Raw genomic sequence first — 21627 nt, 5'->3', positions numbered from 1 at the left:
TTTTGTAAGAATAAATCTATCGCGACTAGCGACTGGACCGCGGAGGGCCGTCTAACACAGGATATTTTTTCATAATTAGACGGGAGGATTTAGATCGCGAGTTATTAATGTTTTAAGATTTTCGTTTTCGTCGGCTAAACAGGGGAGGGAGATTTTCGATGACGTCTCACTCTTGCGCAACATCGAGGATTGCACAACAGGCGCTTCCAGGCTGTGGAGCGATGCGATCCGTTTTCATATCAATAAACCAGGGTTTATATTCTTTAATCCATGTTTTTATCCGATCGAATCGTTAGCTACCGTTCGTTAGCATAACAGTGGAGGAATGCAGTGGCCGCGGCCATTTTGAAGATGCGCGCATCCACTTGCATTGTATAGGCTGCATTCAAAGCCCTCTATCTCAGAAACAACATTGAGGGGCCGTTTCTGGGGAAGACAAGGTTTTTCCCACGGCCTGTAGCAGGCGCTGTGATACTCGCGATCGGGTTTTTCCACCACCGACCGAGAGAACAACAACCGGTGAAGACACCACACACAGCATTGTGTCACTGTAACATGCGGTTACGGATATTTGGCTCTTCAAAGTAAGTGTTACGCGCGATAAAACCGTGGCAATACGCTATCGAGGGATTCATTAATGCTGGCGGGAATTGGGTTTTAACACTTCGGATGACCTACAGTATGAAATGTTGCGTCTGATTCACCGAGGGGTGAATTCTCATGCATCAAACTGGATTATAGATCCTGCCACGATCGCTGCACTTGTCATTTACGACTTCACAAGGAGGGGTAAATAAATAGCTCCTATGCAGTCTGTAACGTTATGACGGCGTGTTGACTTTAAACATCTCTCTTGTCTTTTCAATGTGCCAGATGTGACGATCAACCCCCCAGACGAGCAGTCCATCATGACCTACGTGTCCCAGTTCCTGGAACACTTCCCGGGCATGGAGGAGGTGAGTGTGAACACAGAAACCTCTCAGCTCCAATACTTTAAAACTTTTGTTTGATTTTTGGTGTATAAGCCCATCTCACAGAATTTCCCTGCCCCCTTAATACGCCCCCTTTCCGCGTTAGTGGTGATAGCGTGACGTCCCTCCATAGACACTACATGTTAACAGAGGTAATTTAAGAAGTCTACAACTTTTGTTTTCTCAAGGTAAGGTATGTTCTATCTGTTCGAGCTGATTTACCACCTTGTTTGCTTCATAATAATATTGGTCTGTCACATTTTTACATTAGGAAATGTACTTAGATTCTCCAGAGAAAAAAACGTGTAAATGCTAATGTTAAATGACACCACTATCTACCGGAAGGCGGCGTGGAAAGGGGGCTGTGAGATAGGCCTATTAATGATTGTACTACAGTGTCACACAAAAAACATAACGAGTACCAGATCCACAAGCTTGAAACTAGGGCCGTGAATCTTTGGGTGTCCGACGATTCGATTCCGATTCTTGGGGTCACGATTCTATTCAAAACATTCTAAAGCATAAAGAAATGAAAAAATCTAAAGTCTAAAAAAAAAAAAGATTTTTGGAAATTATGAGTCAATATTCAATCGTTCATAACGGGAATCGCGATTCTAATTCGAATCGGTTTTTTTTACACCCCTACTTCAAACGCGTTTTGTCATTGGGGGCTACAAGCTCATAGCGTGCCACCGAGTGGCGCGCTACGAGCTTGTAGGTCTGCTATTTTTGAAAAATCGTGAAAATATTTATTTCAGAAAACTGGAGGATTTAAAATTTTGAGGTCAGGCCTAAATGGGTCAAATGATAAGGGACAATATCGGTGGCACCCAACTGTACTCGACCGTCACTAAGTGTTTCTTCGTCTTGTCTTTCTGTCTCTCCTGCTCTCTTGCCTGCATTTCTTTCCGCCTCTCTCTCTCCCTCTGCTCAGCCCACCGAGGAGCCCAGCCAGGTGATAGAACGCAGCGTCTCCATGGGTCGCCTCAGTGCCCACGACAGCGAGTCGGACATGAGGAGGAACGGCGTCCACCGTAGCCGCCTGAAGGAGAGGCCCTACCCGCCGCCGCACAGGGACTGCGTCCAGCCCCCGCCCAAGATCTTCATCTCCGCGTTGGGGGACGGCAGGAGGGTAGGGGGCCGCTCTCCTGCCTCCCTGCCGTCCAGGACCCGCGCCTGGGCCAGCGAGGACTCGCTGGCGGACCCCGCTCCGGGGGAAGAGGACTCCTCCTCCGCCGGTCTGGTCGCGGAGGCCGAGCCCCCGGACGCCCGGCGGCGGTCGGGGGTCTTCACCGTCGTCGTCGGCGGCTCCGAGTCCCCTCGGTCTTCTTACGTGGAGTCGGTCGTCGGCTCCTCGGAGACCGAGTCGGCCGCCGTCGACTCCGCGATCGGCTCGCCGGACTCCTGGCTGGGTGGCGAAGCGCTGGGGGGCGAGGCGGCGCCGACGCCGGAGAGGTTGGGCGAGAGCCGGAGCGACGTCTCGCTGTGCGACAGCGGCGTGGCGTGGGACGCCGGCGGTGGCGTGCGCTCGGGGGACGCCCCCGAAGACGACGACGTCACCGCTCTCGGCGAGGGCCTGGGGGCGACGACGGGCAAACCCCAGGACCGGTCGCTTCCCGAGCTGTTCATCGACGAGGGCGTCTACTCGTTGAGTTCGATGGAGAGCACCCAGGACAGAATTCAAGAGTGTTCCGAGAGAGACGACGAGGACCTCGGTCAGAACGAGCCCCCTAAGGACGTGCCTGATCGGAGTGGATCTGAGGATAAAGGAGGAACGGACTCCGAACAAGTGGACGCGAGTCCACTTGGTAAAGATCCCATGTCCAATGAGAAGCGGGCTTCTTTGGACATCTCCGAGGCGCCGCAGCAACCCGGTTCTGGGGTTGGGTACTCCCTGGAGGAGCCTGAGGGAACTAACCCGGCGCAAGCAGGCTTTGGCGATAAACCGCTGGCCTCGGATATTGGCGAAGAACCGAAGAGGCGGGGCGGCGTTGTGGCGAGCACCGACGGAGAATCAGAATGTGCAGAAGAAACGGTGGAGATCGGCGGAGGTTCGCGAGACAATGAAGGACGGTCGCATGTCGAGAACGAGAGTGTGGAGGAGAGAGAGAGTTCAGTGGCGTCTGAGACGAACACTGTGTGTCAGAGAAAAGAGTCTGTTTCAGAGGCGGAAATGGAGGAGTTGGGGGTCTTGATGGAAATGAACGAAGGCGCCACGGAAAGTGTCGAACGTGAAAATGAGATGAGTCACGGAGTGCTTAACGGACACGTGTGTCTTCAAGAAAACGCCGGCGGTGAAACTATAGACGCCGGCGCACAGATTGATGAAACTATAGAAGATACAGCGTCTTTGGCTGCGGAATGTCCCTCGGCCAATGAAGGCGGTGGAGCTTCGAAATCACACCTGGACCCGGGCAGCAGCACTCGCCTAACTTCCCCTCGGTCCGTGCCCCGTGACGACGCACCCGATCAGGGCGACCACAGGACATGTGGCCCCGGGAGAGAGGGTCAGGCTGGGGGTGAAGCCCTGGAACCGACCGGGTCCTCTGGAAGACGTCACGGCTATGAGACGGACGTAAACGGCACCGAGCGCCTCAGTGAAATCAGCCACGACTCCGGCGAACAAATCCACAGCAAATCCATCAGGTGCGCCCTCTGCCGCAACGGAGGCCCGGCGGCCGAACACGCCCCGACGCAGCAGACGGCGGCGGGGATGGAAAACGGTCATTTCGGCGACGTCGCCGTCGACCCACGCGATCCCGACGTGACCGCGTCGCGCGCAGATTCATTTTTGTCCGTGGACGTGGACATAAAGGAAAGCCAACAGAAAGGTGATGATGACCATGCAAGCGACATCATCGGCGATGATGACATCACAGCGCCACTACCACCCGGCCTAGAGAGCCACGGCCTCCATCTCGACCGGGAAACGACCACCACGGACCGCGCGACCGATCTGCTCGGCGCTCGCGGCGACACCCCTCCTCCGTCCACCGACGAGCCGACCGGCGACCGCGCCGACGAGTCCCTGCCGGTGGCGGAACCACGGCATGCCGACCGCGAGACCGCGGTGAACGGAAACGGGGACGTCGGTGACGTGGTGGACACGTTCTACTTAACCAACGCCGACCGGAGCTCCCCCTTAGACGAGCTGGACCCCATGGACCTGTTCTACCCCGACAACGACGACAGCGGCGGGGTGGCCATGTTCCCAGAGGAGGAGGAGGAGGAGGAGAGCCACGGCTCGCCCGTCTTCAGCGTGCTGGCCCTCCAGCCGGCGCCCGCCTCAGTGACGCCGCCGCCGGACACGCCGGACTCCCTCCGAGAAGCTCACAGACGCCGCTCCCCGACGGACGAAGCGACAAGGAGGGCCGACGGACCGCCGGGCGAGGAGGGCGACTTCGGGCGCGCGACGATTTCATCGACGCAGAGCCAGGTGAGTTTGATATTTTTTGGGGAATTAACGCGAATTGATCGAAAGCCATCTTTAACGTCAAATGCCGAATACGTAATGGGTCCTTGATATGTAAATGGTTGAAAACCACTGAAGTAGCTCATTGACCAAACATACCCCTACTCCACGTTGACTCAAACTGGGCAATTTGTTACAGCAGATTAGAAACATGTACAAAAGGAAAAAAAAGTGCAATAACATCAAATCTATAATCTCTTACTATCCACTACAACATTCAGGTGTTGCCTCTCTCATGTGTGACCAAAGGTTTTGTTGACGGGTGTTTAATGTACTTAGTCTACTGACATATACAAGTAAGACGCGTGAACGCGGGAAGCGAACGCAGCTGTTGTGGCAGTCTGACACACACACATACACATACACACACACACACTGATTTTTTTCCCTTTTTATTTTATTTTTTATTTTTATTTTTTATTTGTCTTTTTTTCCCCCTTTTTACTTTTTTTTTTTTTTTTGTATTATTATTATTTTTTCTACTGCGTGCGTGGGTGCGTGTGTGCGTGTGTTTTTTTGTGTGTGATACAGCTGCGCCCTCTGGTGGTGGGCGGGTGGTATTACAGCGTGACACACACACAGACAGACGTGCTAGGCAGGCTTCTATAGCAATCGCTCACTGCATTTGCAATCACTGCGTTCGCAATGATACATTGTCCTGTTGTCTGGGACAAGTAATACATCTTTCCGGACAAGTGCATTAAAATTTGACTTGTCCGTCACTGACATCGCAGACATTCTAGGGACATTAACTTGCGAGAATATCCATTTCATATTCAAACATGTATTCACCAAATTGACCACAATCAATTTATAGCTAGTTGATTTAACCCATTTTGGGTGGGAACCCCTTTTGGTGTTAGCATTATGTTATGCTTTAGCTATTGAAAAATAGCAGATCTACAAGCTCGTAGCGCGCCACCGAGTGGCGCGCTACGAGTTTGTAGGTCTGCTATTTTTGAAAAATTCGTAGAACCACTGACATAGAAACATAGCTTTTTCAGAAACTGTCAGGATGTAGAAGACATTTTTAGAAACTGATCTCAGGTCAAAATGGGTTAAAGGAGAATTCCATGCTAGAAGGCTTTCTTACCTTTTTTTGTAGTTGTTACGTCCCCACCAAAGAGGTCCAGGTGTTATATTGTGCAAAAGCGCATTATTGGCTATTTGAATTGAATTTAATTGAATGGGACATTCATCTATTTACATCTTCATAATGTAAATAGTATCCCAAGCGGCACACTTTACTACTTATTTCGATGGAAATAAGCGAATTAGCACGAAAACCCAACCCCCATTGAGGGCTTATGGTAGGGGAAATAGCCAACAATGCACGTTTGCACAAAATAACACCTGGACCTCTTTGGTGGGGACGTAACAACTACAAATAAAGGTAGGAAAGCCTTCTAGCATGGAATTCTCATTTAACCCATTTTGGGCGGGAACCCCTTTTTGGGGTTAGCATTATGTTATGCTTTAGCTATTGAAAAATAGCAGATCTACAAGCTCATAGCGCGGCACCGAGTGCCGCGCTACGAGCTTGTAGGTCTGCTATTTTTTGAAAAATCGAAGAACGACTGACATAGAAACATAGCTTTTTCAGAAAACTGTCAGGATTTAGAAGACATTTTTAGAATCTGATCTCAGGTCAAAATGGGTTAAGATGTATTTGTGTGTGCTCGTGCTCCGGACAAGCCCTGCACGATATTCAGAACTTGTTATATAATAAATACATTGAAGAAGTACACCCCCCACATAAGTAGTCTATATATACTGCTGCACCATACACCATGTGGCCACTGGGGGCGCTAGTGAGTAATTTATGTTAATTTATGTTAATTTATTCATAAATATAATTAGCATAAAACCATAACTCATAAACCATAACTCATAAAACCATAACTCATAAAACCATAACTCATAAAAATCATAAATATAATTAGCATAATAATAATTATAAAATTCCACGCATTCCCTAAATTCCATGCATACCTTAATGTTTATGTTGTGATGTATGCCATGCTTTTGTTATTGCTTATTATAAATCGCTCTGGATTAAGAGCTTAAGTGTTTTATATCAATAAATGTTTAAGTCTGCTCCATCTCCCCCTCCCTCTCTCTCTCTCTGTCCCCTGCCTGCGTGTTTTCAGGAAGGGGGGGTGTCCCTCAGACAGACAGACATGCCGGCTCCAGGTGTGAATAGAACAATAGAAAGTTTAGATGAACCTCTGGGGGAGTGGGGGTGGGGGATCCCTTATCTTTTAGAAGTGCCAGGTGGCAGTTGTAACCGGGGGGTGGGGGCCATTCTCTTTGAAGTGCCAGGTGACAGTTGTAAACCCCCTCCCCCCTCAAAACATTGATGTTGTGTTAATGTGTTAATTAGATGTAGTTAAAACCGGGGGTGGGGGATCCCTTAACTTTTTTATGTGCCAGGTGCAGTTGTAAACCCCCTCCCCCCTCATTAGAGGGGGGGTGGGGGTCCCCTTCTCTTTGAAAGTGACAGGTGACAGGTACCAGGGGACAGGTGACAGGTGACAGCAGCTGACAGCTGACAGGAAAACACACAGCTTGTGTGATGGTATACCCCTAACATTGCAATTTCCAGGTGCATATATACGTTGGAGTAATGGGTGTACAGTAGGTGTACACTATTGAGTACAGGTATGGAAAAATAAAAGTATGAATAAATTATGCAAATTTAAAAAAGAAAATTAATTTAAGCAAAACTTATAATGAAAAAATAAAAAAATAAAAAATTAAAAATAAAAATAGAAAATAGAAAATAAAAAACACTTAAAAAAGCTTAAAGTTAAAAAAAGTTACAAAACAAGTTAAAAGTAAAAAAAAACTTAAACAAATAAAGAAAAGGAGAAAAATGAAAAAATCAAGAACTTTTAGTGTAAATATGGTTTCTCAACTGTACTGCCGATGTACGTGTGAACTCGTAGAGAAGAACGCTTGAACTACCTTGGGTGTTGTAGATGCCGCAAATATGTTCGAAAAGGTTTGTACAATGGTTAGTTAGAGGGGGTGGTCTACTGTGTGGGTGGGGTGTATATGGGGGTTGGTCTACTATGTGTAGGTGTAGTCTAGTGTAAATGTGGCGTATAGCTGGTACTGCAGGTTTAAACATCAGGTTGGTCTGCTGTCTAGCTTTTCTTTTTTTGTCTAACAGATTTGTCCATTTTATGGTGTAATTCCATTTTTGACCATAGACTATGGATCTAATAATGTAGGTGTAATTCCTCATACAGCCACTACAGACCTGTAGGGGGTTTCAGCCTCCTAGGGCAATTCATCTATTTTATTTTTCGTCCCATTGGTTCAGAGGACACCCCCATCCAGGGGCCCCACAAGGGGGTGTAATACCAGTTTTGGCCCATAGACTATGGATTTGAGCATCTCATCGGTGTAATACCGGTTAACACCACTACACCCAAATGCATTGGGGTTTCAAGCCCTCTAGGGGAGTGGATCTCAGTTCACTTCATTTTTTGCTGGCTGCCTTGTGCATGTGCGGAACCACAAAGGGTGTAATATCAGGTTTGCCCCATAGGCTGTGAATTTAAGTAATGTAGGTGTAATTCAGATCTACCCCATAGGCTCAATACATACATGAAGGGGGTTATACTTAGCTATAGAATATTGACCGGTGTAAATCTAGCCTGTGTAGCCTATCTGTGAATAATTACACAACATACAGAATAGTATGAGAGCCGTAGGTGTTTACGATTATCTGTACGCAGTAACTGGTAGTTTTTACAGTATTACATGGATCCAATATTCTCTGCTATTATTTGGTATCCTTCAGACATCATGAGGCTCTTACATGTAACATATCTGTCCTCTCTAATTATATTACAATATGGTTATGTTATGCTCTTAGGGAACAGTGGTTCGAGCAGTAATTATTGTCTTCAGACATTGTACGATCAGGTTATTAACCAAACATTACAGGTAGTACATCATAATCCCATATGGTCTAGTGGTTTAGGATGCTTGGAGTCTAGCCATGAGACCCAAGTTTGACTCTTGGTGTGGGAAATATAAGTATATGTTTTCAATTATAGTGAAAGTTAATGATATCCACCTAGTGGGGCAATTTCTATAGATGTTGGTCAACCAGTCATGCAAACGATTTCAGCACCATAGACAGCATTATGCCCCTATTGTTAGGACTATTAGTACACCTTATGTAGACACAGAACTCTATAGTGCATACGTATTGGTTCATCATACAGATATTCCACTGATGGATTGATGGTAGGTTACTAGTTAGCGTATGATTCATGTTGATAATCTTTTGAAAAATGTGATTTTACGGGGGTTCATTTGGTAAAATGCCTAAATTGTAAATTGTAAACTACATAACAATACTATTTACAGCATCACATACACAAAAATGACACAAAAACAAAACAAAAATTATACAACAGCAGAAAACAAAACAAAAATGACACAAAGCAAACAGCAAAAAACATAACACAGCAACAATACGAAACAAAATCAAAAGGCTACACACCAAACAAGACAATATGTAAAAACATATGTGATAAAAACACAAAACAAAATCAAAAACTGGACAAAAACACAACAAAACAAAAACTTGACAAAACACAAAACAAACAAAAAATACTAAAACAGAAATAAATAAACTACACAGCAGACAAAAACGAGACAAAAACAAAAACTGGACAAAACACAACAAAACAAAAACTTGACAAAACACAACACAAACAAAAAATACTAAAACAGAAATAAATAAACTACACAGCAGACAAAACAAAAACTTGACAAAGCACAACACCACAAAAACTGGACAAAACACAACACAAACAAAAATACTACAACAAAAATAAATAAATAAACTACACAGCAGACAACACAACAAAAATAATAATAACTTGACATGAAGTATATGACTAAACGTGTAGCTAGATGGAATAGTGGGGTATACACAGACATGACCCGCTACCCATACATGTCCAGATCAGGCGGTTATAGCACCACCAGCAGGTGGTTTTTGCTAAACCACATTTTATTTTGGAACAAAATGGTTCAAATCATCAGATACCCTCCATGCCTAAGAAGAAAGGGACTATAATGTAGCACATTATAGTGCTATCATGAGGCCCACAACCTGCCAGGGCCTGTTTTTTATCTAGTATCTAGTCTAGTTTCATCTATATAGTTGTATCTAGTACACAAGATCTTGCTCAATATTACAAATTATTTACAATTTTTATTTTTATTTGTAATGATAAGATGCTTTTTTTTTTGGGAGAAAACGTATAATTCCTACACAGGCAGGGGTTATCGATGTATACAAAAACATCTACTTTGATCAATTATCCTGGAATTATTTTTACTTCTAAGATTATATTCTTGAAAAAGTTGCTAAAACTCTGTTGTTAAATGCTAAACGCCTATTGTTTTAGATCTACAGTGATCTGTATAGATAGTGTAGTCAGAACAAATCACTAGTTGTCAGTGATAGACAGTAAATCCTTCATCATCAATCACCAGACACTTTTGACTCATTCACTCAGTTGTTCTCTCCTCCACTATATTATGACTAGTACATTATTCAACCAATACCAATAACTATTAACTAATAACTATTTTGCAACTAAATTTGGAAAAATTGTTAATTTCAGTTATTTTATCATTTTTCAGACATACTCTCTATCCATTTTTGTAACCGTGCAAACCTCTGACGTGGTAAAAGACCCCCACACTTCACCATTTTCCCCCTGGTGGGTAGATAATTACACAGCCAACAGATCCCTAACAGCATCCTAACAGCATCCTCCATCTGATTTCACGAGCCAAAGGCCTATAGGGTCTATCAGAGATACAGGACCCGGTGGTCACAGGGGTCTGGTATAGTCCTACCATGAGCCCACAACCTGACAGGGCCTATTTTTATGGCAGGGTCTAGTTCCATCTATATAGTTGTATCTAGTACACAAGCTTTTTACATACACAAATTAACCTCAGTGACATATCCAACACTCATTTACCATTACATGCTGGTTAAACTAAATCACTACTCACTAAATTGATCCATAGGGGGTATTGTACGGAAAAAAGCACACACCTATGGCATGAAATCTAATGTGGAACACCGTATCTTAACATCTTAGTCAAAATAATAGGCTAAATCATCATAATAGTTCTCAATCCTGGCTGAGGGTAGTAGGTAAATTAGGGCACTAGATAATTTGCTCACCCAAAGTTGCTGTGAAACTTCACAATATACAATAAATATATATATATTTATGTCAGGGTCCTAGTAAAATATAGTGTAAGGGGTGCATTGGGGTATATAAATAGGCATTTTCAGTTTATAAAGACCTAAAGAGCCCTGAAGATACTGTATTAATTGTTAAAGCTCTGCATAATATAGACCCAAATACCACTTATTGCACACTAAGGGTTGGTTGTTTTAATGATAGACATCATATTTCTGACTTTTGACACCCTGATATATGACTTGGGTACTCGGTCACAACTGGGTCAATAAAAAATATACCAATTATGTACAGATTTTTGGTGTCTGCATCTTTACACAAAAATATTATAGCGTTAGGCGTGATGAAGACGATCATTGTATGAATTCTATCAGGGGTTTTCTAGGGGAAGTTTTGAAAAGAGTCAACAAGTTGGCACATTAAACTTGAAAATACTACATTCAAGTTGTTTATGTTTGGGCAAGGGTCACAATTCCAGACAAAATTACTCCCCTCATCACAGGGGAACACAGTCATGTGGACACAGTCACTGTACGTTTACATACATAAACTATGTTGTTCATGGTGTAAATAAAAATATTATACAATGAGTCACTAATATGACTTAATATAATACCCCTTTTGACTAGACCCAACCACTCTTTGTATCACCAAATTCTTCTATTGTTGTCTATTCTACACACAAAGTATGAAGTGAAATGCTAAACCCCTCAAAAGAGACTGACCCCTAAACCAAGCCAAGATACCAGAGCTGTTTCATAAAACAGATACTGGTGTTAAACACATACAATGTTGCAGAAATGATTTGCACTAACAAAATGACAACAAAATATACACATTTTTATGATTGCATATTTTATTACGACTGTATATTTAGGAATATTCACAGTAGTCACTGTAGATGGTACACAATCAGACCAATATTTGTCTCAATACAGTACATACAACATACAATGTGTACTATGTAATAATACGAGGGCGGAAAACTGTATGCAATATATGCAACTATACAATTGTTTCATTATATGCATAACTTATACGTGCCGCATTAGCTATATCTTAGATTTTTGTGTGTATATAGGGTAAATCCTTCAACTCATTTAGGTACGATTCACAGATTTTATGGATTCTGGACACTGGTGCTACAACTCCGTGAGTTTCCAACACCTGCACGAGTCCTGGTAGAAAATCCTCAGTCCATAGCTTGTTCATTAAATCTTTAAAGTGATTGTAGAAGTAATATCTAGGTGTATCACCCAAACACGGGTGTTCGGTTTGGCTAGAATGGTTTATCTGACAACCGTTGCAACTTTCTCTCATCTGTTCAGTTATAGCCTTTTCGAGTAGTTGCACAATTCGTATTTTCATAATATCTATATGTACTGTGCTGATCACCCCGTCATTCTCATCCATAGTCAGGGGCAAATTCACTGGGGATGGCGTAGAAAGCACTGTTGATGTGGTTGGAGTGTCATGGGGAATGGGTGAATTTGGGGATAATAGGTCTACCCTCTCAAAAAATTCAGCGTCCCCCTTATCATAGCCCCAAAATGCCCTCTCATCATATTCAGTGTCTTTGTCCGTATCATCATATTCATCGTCTTCGTCCGTATCCCCAATACTGTTGTGAGTCCACCATGATGGGGCCTCATACACTGCCCACCGAGGGTCCATCCACCAAGCTTTGTCTCCTCCACTTGAGCTGGATTCTCCCAGTGAAAAAGTAGAGTCCTCCATGGTGAATGATCAATGATCATATCACAATTATACACAGAGTATAAGGTAGAGATTGCGGAGTTCGCCTTTTTACCTATAGTGTAGGAGGGGTGGCGTAGTAGCTGCATATGTTGGTGCGTCATTTTCCAGGCTGTCATCAGGCATTGAGAATAATGTTGCACCATCTGGTTTGGGTACATTTATGTTGCGGGGTTTATCCAGATCTACGCGCCGCGGCTTCTTTGCAAAGGGATAGGTCAATGACAATACATGACTGACCCTTGTAAGGCGTGCCTCCAACAGTAATGCCTTTCTACACTCTTTTGCTATGGCGAAAAAGAAATTGATTAATTTCAACACGTCTTGTAACAACCATAAATCTCCTGCATGAAATGCTATACGGATCGGGAAGTATTTCTCTTTATCCATCATAGTTTTCGGTTTTTCAGGAGGGCCCTGGTGAGACTGCGATCTCACCAACGGCCACAAATTTGATGTAATCAGTCGACAAGGATATTAGAGCTAGATACGACTGATTACATCAAATTTGTGGCCGTTGGTGAGATCGCAGTCTCACCAGGGCCCTCCTGAAAAACCGAAAACTATGATGGATAAAGAGAAATACTTCCCGATCCGTATAGCATTTCATGCAGGAGATTTATGGTTGTTACAAGACGTGTTGAAATTAATCAATTTATTTTTCGCCATAGCAAAAGAGTGTAGAAAGGCATTACTGTTGGAGGCACGCCTTACAAGGGTCAGTCATGTATTGTCATTGACCTATCCCTTTGCAAAGAAGCCGCGGCGCGTAGATCTGGATAAACCCCGCAACATAAATGTACCCAAACCAGATGGTGCAACATTATTCTCAATGCCTGATGACAGCCTGGAAAATGACGCACCAACATATGCAGCTACTACGCCACCCCTCCTACACTATAGGTAAAAAGGCGAACTCCGCAATCTCTACCTTATACTCTGTGTATAATTGTGATATGATCATTGATCATTCACCATGGAGGACTCTACTTTTTCACTGGGAGAATCCAGCTCAAGTGGAGGAGACAAAGCTTGGTGGATGGACCCTCGGTGGGCAGTGTATGAGGCCCCATCATGGTGGACTCACAACAGTATTGGGGATACGGACGAAGACGATGAATATGATGATACGGACAAAGACACTGAATATGATGAGAGGGCATTTTGGGGCTATGATAAGGGGGACGCTGAATTTTTTGAGAGGGTAGACCTATTATCCCCAAATTCACCCATTCCCCATGACACTCCAACCACATCAACAGTGCTTTCTACGCCATCCCCAGTGAATTTGCCCCTGACTATGGATGAGAATGACGGGGTGATCAGCACAGTACATATAGATATTATGAAAATACGAATTGTGCAACTACTCGAAAAGGCTATAACTGAACAGATGAGAGAAAGTTGCAACGGTTGTCAGATAAACCATTCTAGCCAAACCGAACACCCGTGTTTGGGTGATACACCTAGATATTACTTCTACAATCACTTTAAAGATTTAATGAACAAACTATGGACTGATGATTTTCTACCAGGACTCGTGCAGGTGTTGGAAACTCACGGAGTTGTAGCACCAGTGTCCAGAATCCATAAAATCTGTGAATCGTACCTAAATGAGTTGAAGGATTTACCCTATATACACACAAAAATCTAAGATATAGCTAATGCGGCACGTATAAGTTATGCATATAATGAAACAATTGTATAGTTGCATATATTGCATACAGTTTTCCGCCCTCGTATTATTACATAGTACACATTGTATGTTGTATGTACTGTATTGAGACAAATATTGGTCTGATTGTGTACCATCTACAGTGACTACTGTGAATATTCCTAAATATACAGTCGTAATAAAATATGCAATCATAAAAATGTGTATATTTTGTTGTCATTTTGTTAGTGCAAATCATTTCTGCAACATTGTATGTGTTTAACACCAGTATCTGTTTTATGAAACAGCTCTGGTATCTTGGCTTGGTTTAGGGGTCAGTCTCTTTTGAGGGGTTTAGCATTTCACTTCATACTTTGTGTGTAGAATAGACAACAATAGAAGAATTTGGTGATACAAAGAGTGGTTGGGTCTAGTCAAAAGGGGTATTATATTAAGTCATATTAGTGACTCATTGTATAATATTTTTATTTACACCATGAACAACATAGTTTATGTATGTAAACGTACAGTGACTGTGTCCACATGACTGTGTTCCCCTGTGATGAGGGGAGTAATTTTGTCTGGAATTGTGACCCTTGCCCAAACATAAACAACTTGAATGTAGTATTTTCAAGTTTAATGTGCCAACTTGTTGACTCTTTTCAAAACTTCCCCTAGAAAACCCCTGATAGAATTCATACAATGATCGTCTTCATCACGCCTAACGCTATAATATTTTTGTGTAAAGATGCAGACACCAAAAATCTGTACATAATTGGTATATTTTTTATTGACCCAGTTGTGACCGAGTACCCAAGTCATATATCAGGGTGTCAAAAGTCAGAAATATGATGTCTATCATTAAAACAACCAACCCTTAGTGTGCAATAAGTGGTATTTGGGTCTATATTATGCAGAGCTTTAACAATTAATACAGTATCTTCAGGGCTCTTTAGGTCTTTATAAACTGAAAATGCCTATTTATATACCCCAATGCACCCCTTACACTATATTTTACTAGGACCCTGACATAAATATATATATATTTATTGTATATTGTGAAGTTTCACAGCAACTTTGGGTGAGCAAATTATCTAGTGCCCTAATTTACCTACTACCCTCAGCCAGGATTGAGAACTATTATGATGATTTAGCCTATTATTTTGACTAAGATGTTAAGATACGGTGTTCCACATTAGATTTCATGCCATAGGTGTGTGCTTTTTTCCGTACAATACCCCCTATGGATCAATTTAGTGAGTAGTGATTTAGTTTAACCAGCATGTAATGGTAAATGAGTGTTGGATATGTCACTGAGGTTAATTTGTGTATGTAAAAAGCTTGTGTACTAGATACAACTATATAGATGGAACTAGACCCTGCCATAAAAATAGGCCCTGTCAGGTTGTGGGCTCATGGTAGGACTATACCAGACCCCTGTGACCACCGGGTCCTGTATCTCTGATAGACCCTATAGGCCTTTGGCTCGTGAAATCAGATGGAGGATGCTGTTAGGATGCTGTTAGGGATCTGTTGGCTGTGTAATTATCTACCCACCAGGGGGAAAATGGTGAAGTGTGGGGGTCTTTTACCACGTCAGAGGTTTGCACGGTTACAAAAATGGATAGAGAGTATGTCTGAAAAATGATAAAATAACTGAAATTAACAATTTTTCCAAATGTAGTTGCAAAATAGTTATTAGTTAATAGTTATTGGTATTGGTTGAATAATGTACTAGTCATAATATAGTGGAGGAGAGAACAACTGAGTGAATGAGTCAAAAGTGTCTGGTGATTGATGATGAAGGATTTACTGTCTATCACTGACAACTAGTGATTTGTTCTGACTACACTATCTATACAGATCACTGTAGATCTAAAACAATAGGCGTTTAGCATTTAACAACAGAGTTTTAGCAACTTTTTCAAGAATATAATCTTAGAAGTAAAAATAATTCCAGGATAATTGATCAAAGTAGATGTTTTTGTATACATCGATAACCCCTGCCTGTGTAGGAATTATACGTTTTCTCCCAAAAAAAAAAGCATCTTATCATTACAAATAAAAATAAAAATTGTAAATAATTTGTAATATTGAGCAAGATCTTGTGTACTAGATACAACTATATAGATGAAACTAGACTAGATACTAGATAAAAAACAGGCCCTGGCAGGTTGTGGGCCTCATGATAGCACTATAATGTGCTACATTATAGTCCCTTTCTTCTTAGGCATGGAGGGTATCTGATGATTTGAACCATTTTGTTCCAAAATAAAATGTGGTTTAGCAAAAACCACCTGCTGGTGGTGCTATAACCGCCTGATCTGGACATGTATGGGTAGCGGGTCATGTCTGTGTATACCCCACTATTCCATCTAGCTACACGTTTAGTCATATACTTCATGTCAAGTTATTATTATTTTTGTTGTGTTGTCTGCTGTGTAGTTTATTTATTTATTTTTGTTGTAGTATTTTTGTTTGTGTTGTGTTTTGTCCAGTTTTTGTGGTGTTGTGCTTTGTCAAGTTTTTGTTTTGTCTGCTGTGTAGTTTATTTATTTCTGTTTTAGTATTTTTTGTTTGTGTTGTGTTTTGTCAAGTTTTTGTTTTGTTGTGTTTTGTCCAGTTTTTGTTTTTGTCTCGTTTTTGTCTGCTGTGTAGTTTATTTATTTCTGTTTTAGTATTTTTTGTTTGTTTTGTGTTTTGTCAAGTTTTTGTTTTGTTGTGTTTTTGTCCAGTTTTTGATTTTGTTTTGTGTTTTTATCACATATGTTTTTACATATTGTCTTGTTTGGTGTGTAGCCTTTTGATTTTGTTTCGTATTGTTGCTGTGTTATGTTTTTTGCTGTTTGCTTTGTGTCATTTTTGTTTTGTTTTCTGCTGTTGTATAATTTTTGTTTTGTTTTTGTGTCATTTTTGTGTATGTGATGCTGTAAATAGTATTGTTATGTAGTTTACAATTTACAATTTAGGCATTTTACCAAATGAACCCCCGTAAAATCACATTTTTCAAAAGATTATCAACATGAATCATACGCTAACTAGTAACCTACCATCAATCCATCAGTGGAATATCTGTATGATGAACCAATACGTATGCACTATAGAGTTCTGTGTCTACATAAGGTGTACTAGCAGTCCTAACAATAGGGGCATAATGCTGTCTATGGTGCTGAAATCGTTTGCATGACTGGTTGACCAACATCTATAGAAATTGCCCTACTAGGTGGATATCATTAACTTTCACTATAATTGAAAACATATACTTATATTTCCCACACCAAGAGTCAAACTTGGGTCTCATGGCTAGACTCCAAGCATCCTAAACCACTAGACCATATGGGATTATGATGTACTACCTGTAATGTTTGGTTAATAACCTGATCGTACAATGTCTGAAGACAATAATTACTGCTCGAACCACTGTTCCCTAAGAGCATAACATAACCATATTGTAATATAATTAGAGAGGACAGATATGTTACATGTAAGAGCCTCATGATGTCTGAAGGATACCAAATAATAGCAGAGAATATTGGATCCATGTAATACTGTAAAAACTACCAGTTACTGCGTACAGATAATCGTAAACACCTACGGCTCTCATACTATTCTGTATGTTGTGTAATTATTCACAGATAGGCTACACAGGCTAGATTTACACCGGTCAATATTCTATAGCTAAGTATAACCCCCTTCATGTATGTATTGAGCCTATGGGGTAGATCTGAATTACACCTACATTACTTAAATTCACAGCCTATGGGGCAAACCTGATATTACACCCTTTGTGGTTCCGCACATGCACAAGGCAGCCAGCAAAAAATGAAGTGAACTGAGATCCACTCCCCTAGAGGGCTTGAAACCCCAATGCATTTGGGTGTAGTGGTGTTAACCAGTATTACACCGATGAGATGCTCAAATCCATAGTCTATGGGCCAAAACTGGTATTACACCCCCTTGTGGGGCCCCTGGATGGGGGTGTCCTCTGAACCAATGGGACGAAAAATAAAATAGATGAATTGCCCTAGGAGGCTGAAACCCCCTACAGGTCTGTAGTGGCTGTATGAGGAATTACACCTACATTATTAGATCCATAGTCTATGGTCAAAAATGGAATTACACCATAAAATGGACAAATCTGTTAGACAAAAAAAGAAAAGCTAGACAGCAGACCAACCTGATGTTTAAACCTGCAGTACCAGCTATACGCCACATTTACACTAGACTACACCTACACATAGTAGACCAACCCCCATATACACCCCACCCACACAGTAGACCACCCCCTCTAACTAACCATTGTACAAACCTTTTCGAACATATTTGCGGCATCTACAACACCCAAGGTAGTTCAAGCGTTCTTCTCTACGAGTTCACACGTACATCGGCAGTACAGTTGAGAAACCATATTTACACTAAAAGTTCTTGATTTTTTCATTTTTCTCCTTTTCTTTATTTGTTTAAGTTTTTTTTTACTTTTAACTTGTTTTGTAACTTTTTTTAACTTTAAGCTTTTTTAAGTGTTTTTTATTTTCTATTTTCTATTTTTATTTTTAATTTTTTATTTTTTTATTTTTTCATTATAAGTTTTGCTTAAATTAATTTTCTTTTTTAAATTTGCATAATTTATTCATACTTTTATTTTTCCATACCTGTACTCAATAGTGTACACCTACTGTACACCCATTACTCCAACGTATATATGCACCTGGAAATTGCAATGTTAGGGGTATACCATCACACAAGCTGTGTGTTTTCCTGTCAGCTGTCAGCTGCTGTCACCTGTCACCTGTCCCCTGGTACCTGTCACCTGTCACTTTCAAAGAGAAGGGGACCCCCACCCCCCCTCTAATGAGGGGGGAGGGGGTTTACAACTGCACCTGGCACATAAAAAAGTTAAGGGATCCCCCACCCCCGGTTTTAACTACATCTAATTAACACATTAACACAACATCAATGTTTTGAGGGGGGAGGGGGTTTACAACTGTCACCTGGCACTTCAAAGAGAATGGCCCCCACCCCCCGGTTACAACTGCCACCTGGCACTTCTAAAAGATAAGGGATCCCCCACCCCCACTCCCCCAGAGGTTCATCTAAACTTTCTATTGTTCTATTCACACCTGGAGCCGGCATGTCTGTCTGTCTGAGGGACACCCCCCCTTCCTGAAAACACGCAGGCAGGGGACAGAGAGAGAGAGAGGGAGGGGGAGATGGAGCAGACTTAAACATTTATTGATATAAAACACTTAAGCTCTTAATCCAGAGCGATTTATAATAAGCAATAACAAAAGCATGGCATACATCACAACATAAACATTAAGGTATGCATGGAATTTAGGGAATGCGTGGAATTTTATAATTATTATTATGCTAATTATATTTATGATTTTTATGAGTTATGGTTTTATGAGTTATGGTTTTATGAGTTATGGTTTATGAGTTATGGTTTTATGCTAATTATATTTATGAATAAATTAACATAAATTAACATAAATTACTCACTAGCGCCCCCAGTGGCCACATGGTGTATGGTGCAGCAGTATATATAGACTACTCACATACACGTGTGTTACAGTATGCATTAAATATGAATGTATGACATCATGCAGTCATGCATGCATAATTGCATCATGCATTTAATCCAGACTGGGTGCAGAGTTAACGGCATGGCTTCACCACCACGAGACGCCGATGCGCACAGTATCTGTGACACTAATACAGTATCTGTACAGTATCTGTGACACGTAACCCCATAATCGGGGGCACGGTTTCATCGTCCTGATTGGAGTGTCCTGATATCATCAATGCTGGCATCATTATGACTGTCTGACACCATAGACAACAGCCAACAGTATACGAATGTGGTTGTACTGGTCAGCTCCCCTCCCCAGGTGTGTGTGTGTGTGTGCGTGCGTGCGTGCGTGCGTGCGCGCGTGCGTGCGTGCGTGCGTGCGTGCGTGCGTGCGTGCGTGCGTGCGTGTAATGAGGTGGGTAAATCATCATCATCATCATCATACTATAATAATTAACCAAATGTCTGAATGTCTGTCTGTCTGTGTGTGTGTCTGTGTGTCAGAAACACCGCCGTAGCTCCTCCACCAATCACTCCCACTTTTCACACAGGCTTGACGAAGCCCTTTTTCCAATTTAACAAATTATAAATGATTAATGAATTTATTAGTGAATTAAAAATGCGGCAAATATTTCACAACGGCTAAGGGCTAGTAAAGAATAAAACAAGGGGGATGAAGTAATGCAGAAATCTCATAATTGGGCATAAAAGGTACACAGACATGACATGCAAGAAACTATGTTTCCGTCTCTCTCTCTCTCTCTCTCTCTCTCTCTCTCTCTCTCTCTCTCTCTCTCTCTCTCTCTCTCTCTCTCTCTCTCTCTCTCTCTCTCTCTCTCTCTCTCTCTCTCTCTCTCTCTCTCTCTCTCTCTCTCTCTCTCCCTCCCCTGCTGTCTCCAACCTCTGCAGCAGATCACAGGAGGTGGGCGCCGGGAGCTGAGCGAAGCGCCCGAGTCAGAAGATGAAGAACCCTGGGAAGGATCCCTGTTGGATCCCCGAGGTGGGGAGGTCACAGCGGGAGGGACAGGCATCAAGCCGTCGGAGAGCCGGCGTCTGCTCCTCCTCCTCGGAGAATCCGCTGACCTCACTCCTCCCGGGCCCGAGACGGAGGAGGACGAGGGCCAGAACGCGTCCTGCGCCAGAGCAAACACAGAGGCTATGAGGTAAGGTGTTTCTATTCCTGGGTATCACTGAGAAACAACACAGGGGGGGAGGGGGGGGGGGAGAGGAGGCCAGGGCCCCCGGCGTCTACCCTTCCAGTTTGCCCGAGTATGGCCTTAACCCATTTTGGGCGGGAACTACCTTTTGGTGTTTCAAGCATTATCTTATACTTTTAGCTATTGAAAAATAGCAGATCTACAAGCTCGAGCCGCGGCACCGAGTGCCGCGCCACGAGCTTGTAGGTCTGCTATTTTTGAAAAAAATCGTGAAAATGCGCCACGAATCTTCGAATATAATATTCTGTCAGAGCCAAAGTTTTTAACTCAAATCTTTGCTTCTGGTGGGCCAATTACATATCATTTTTGGGGTCCTTGACGTGAAATAGTTTGAGAACCACTGACATAGAAACATAGGGTTTTTCAGAAAACTGTCAGGATTTAGAAGACATTTTTTAAATGTCGATGTCAGGCCTAAATGGGTTAAAAGTCCTCCCGGCTGAAGTCATCATCATCATCATCCTCAGGCCTGTTCATATAAGCATCTCCCCCCTGCTGCGTTTGGGAGGCCGTGGAGCCGGTGTTGTTTTCGTCGACTAAAACCAATGCGAAAAATGTTTCGTCGACTACCTTTTTTTCACTGACAAAAAAAAACAAAGACTAAAACTGAGACTAAAATGTATTGGCAATTTCGTCAAACAAAAACAAACTAGACTAAAATGTTAGGAAGGGACTATAGTGGACAAGAGATCCAGTATAAGTCATTTTGCACTTTGTTAGAATGCCGCTGCG

At 42.4% G+C, this 21627-nt stretch overlaps 1 protein-coding gene across 2 annotated transcripts in view; it reads left to right on the top strand.

Annotated features, from left to right (window-relative positions):
* Nucleotides 1-21627, top strand: part of clmna (calmin a) — a 97893-nt gene that overhangs the window by 64130 nt on the left and 12136 nt on the right. For both annotated transcript variants that reach the window (XM_079529005.1, XM_079529004.1), the window contains exons 8-10: nucleotides 874-956; nucleotides 1906-4407; nucleotides 20588-20841. In XM_079529005.1, the coding sequence (XP_079385131.1) occupies nucleotides 874-956; nucleotides 1906-4407; nucleotides 20588-20841 (2839 nt within the window). The remainder of the gene's footprint in view (nucleotides 1-873; nucleotides 957-1905; nucleotides 4408-20587; nucleotides 20842-21627) is intronic.

The sequence above is a fragment of the Electrona antarctica genome (assembly GCF_951216825.1).
Source record: "Electrona antarctica genome assembly, chromosome: 18".
NCBI lineage: Eukaryota > Metazoa > Chordata > Actinopteri > Myctophiformes > Myctophidae > Electrona > Electrona antarctica.
Note: the sequence above shows the minus strand (reverse complement) of the source record. Positions and strands in the feature narration are given on the sequence as shown.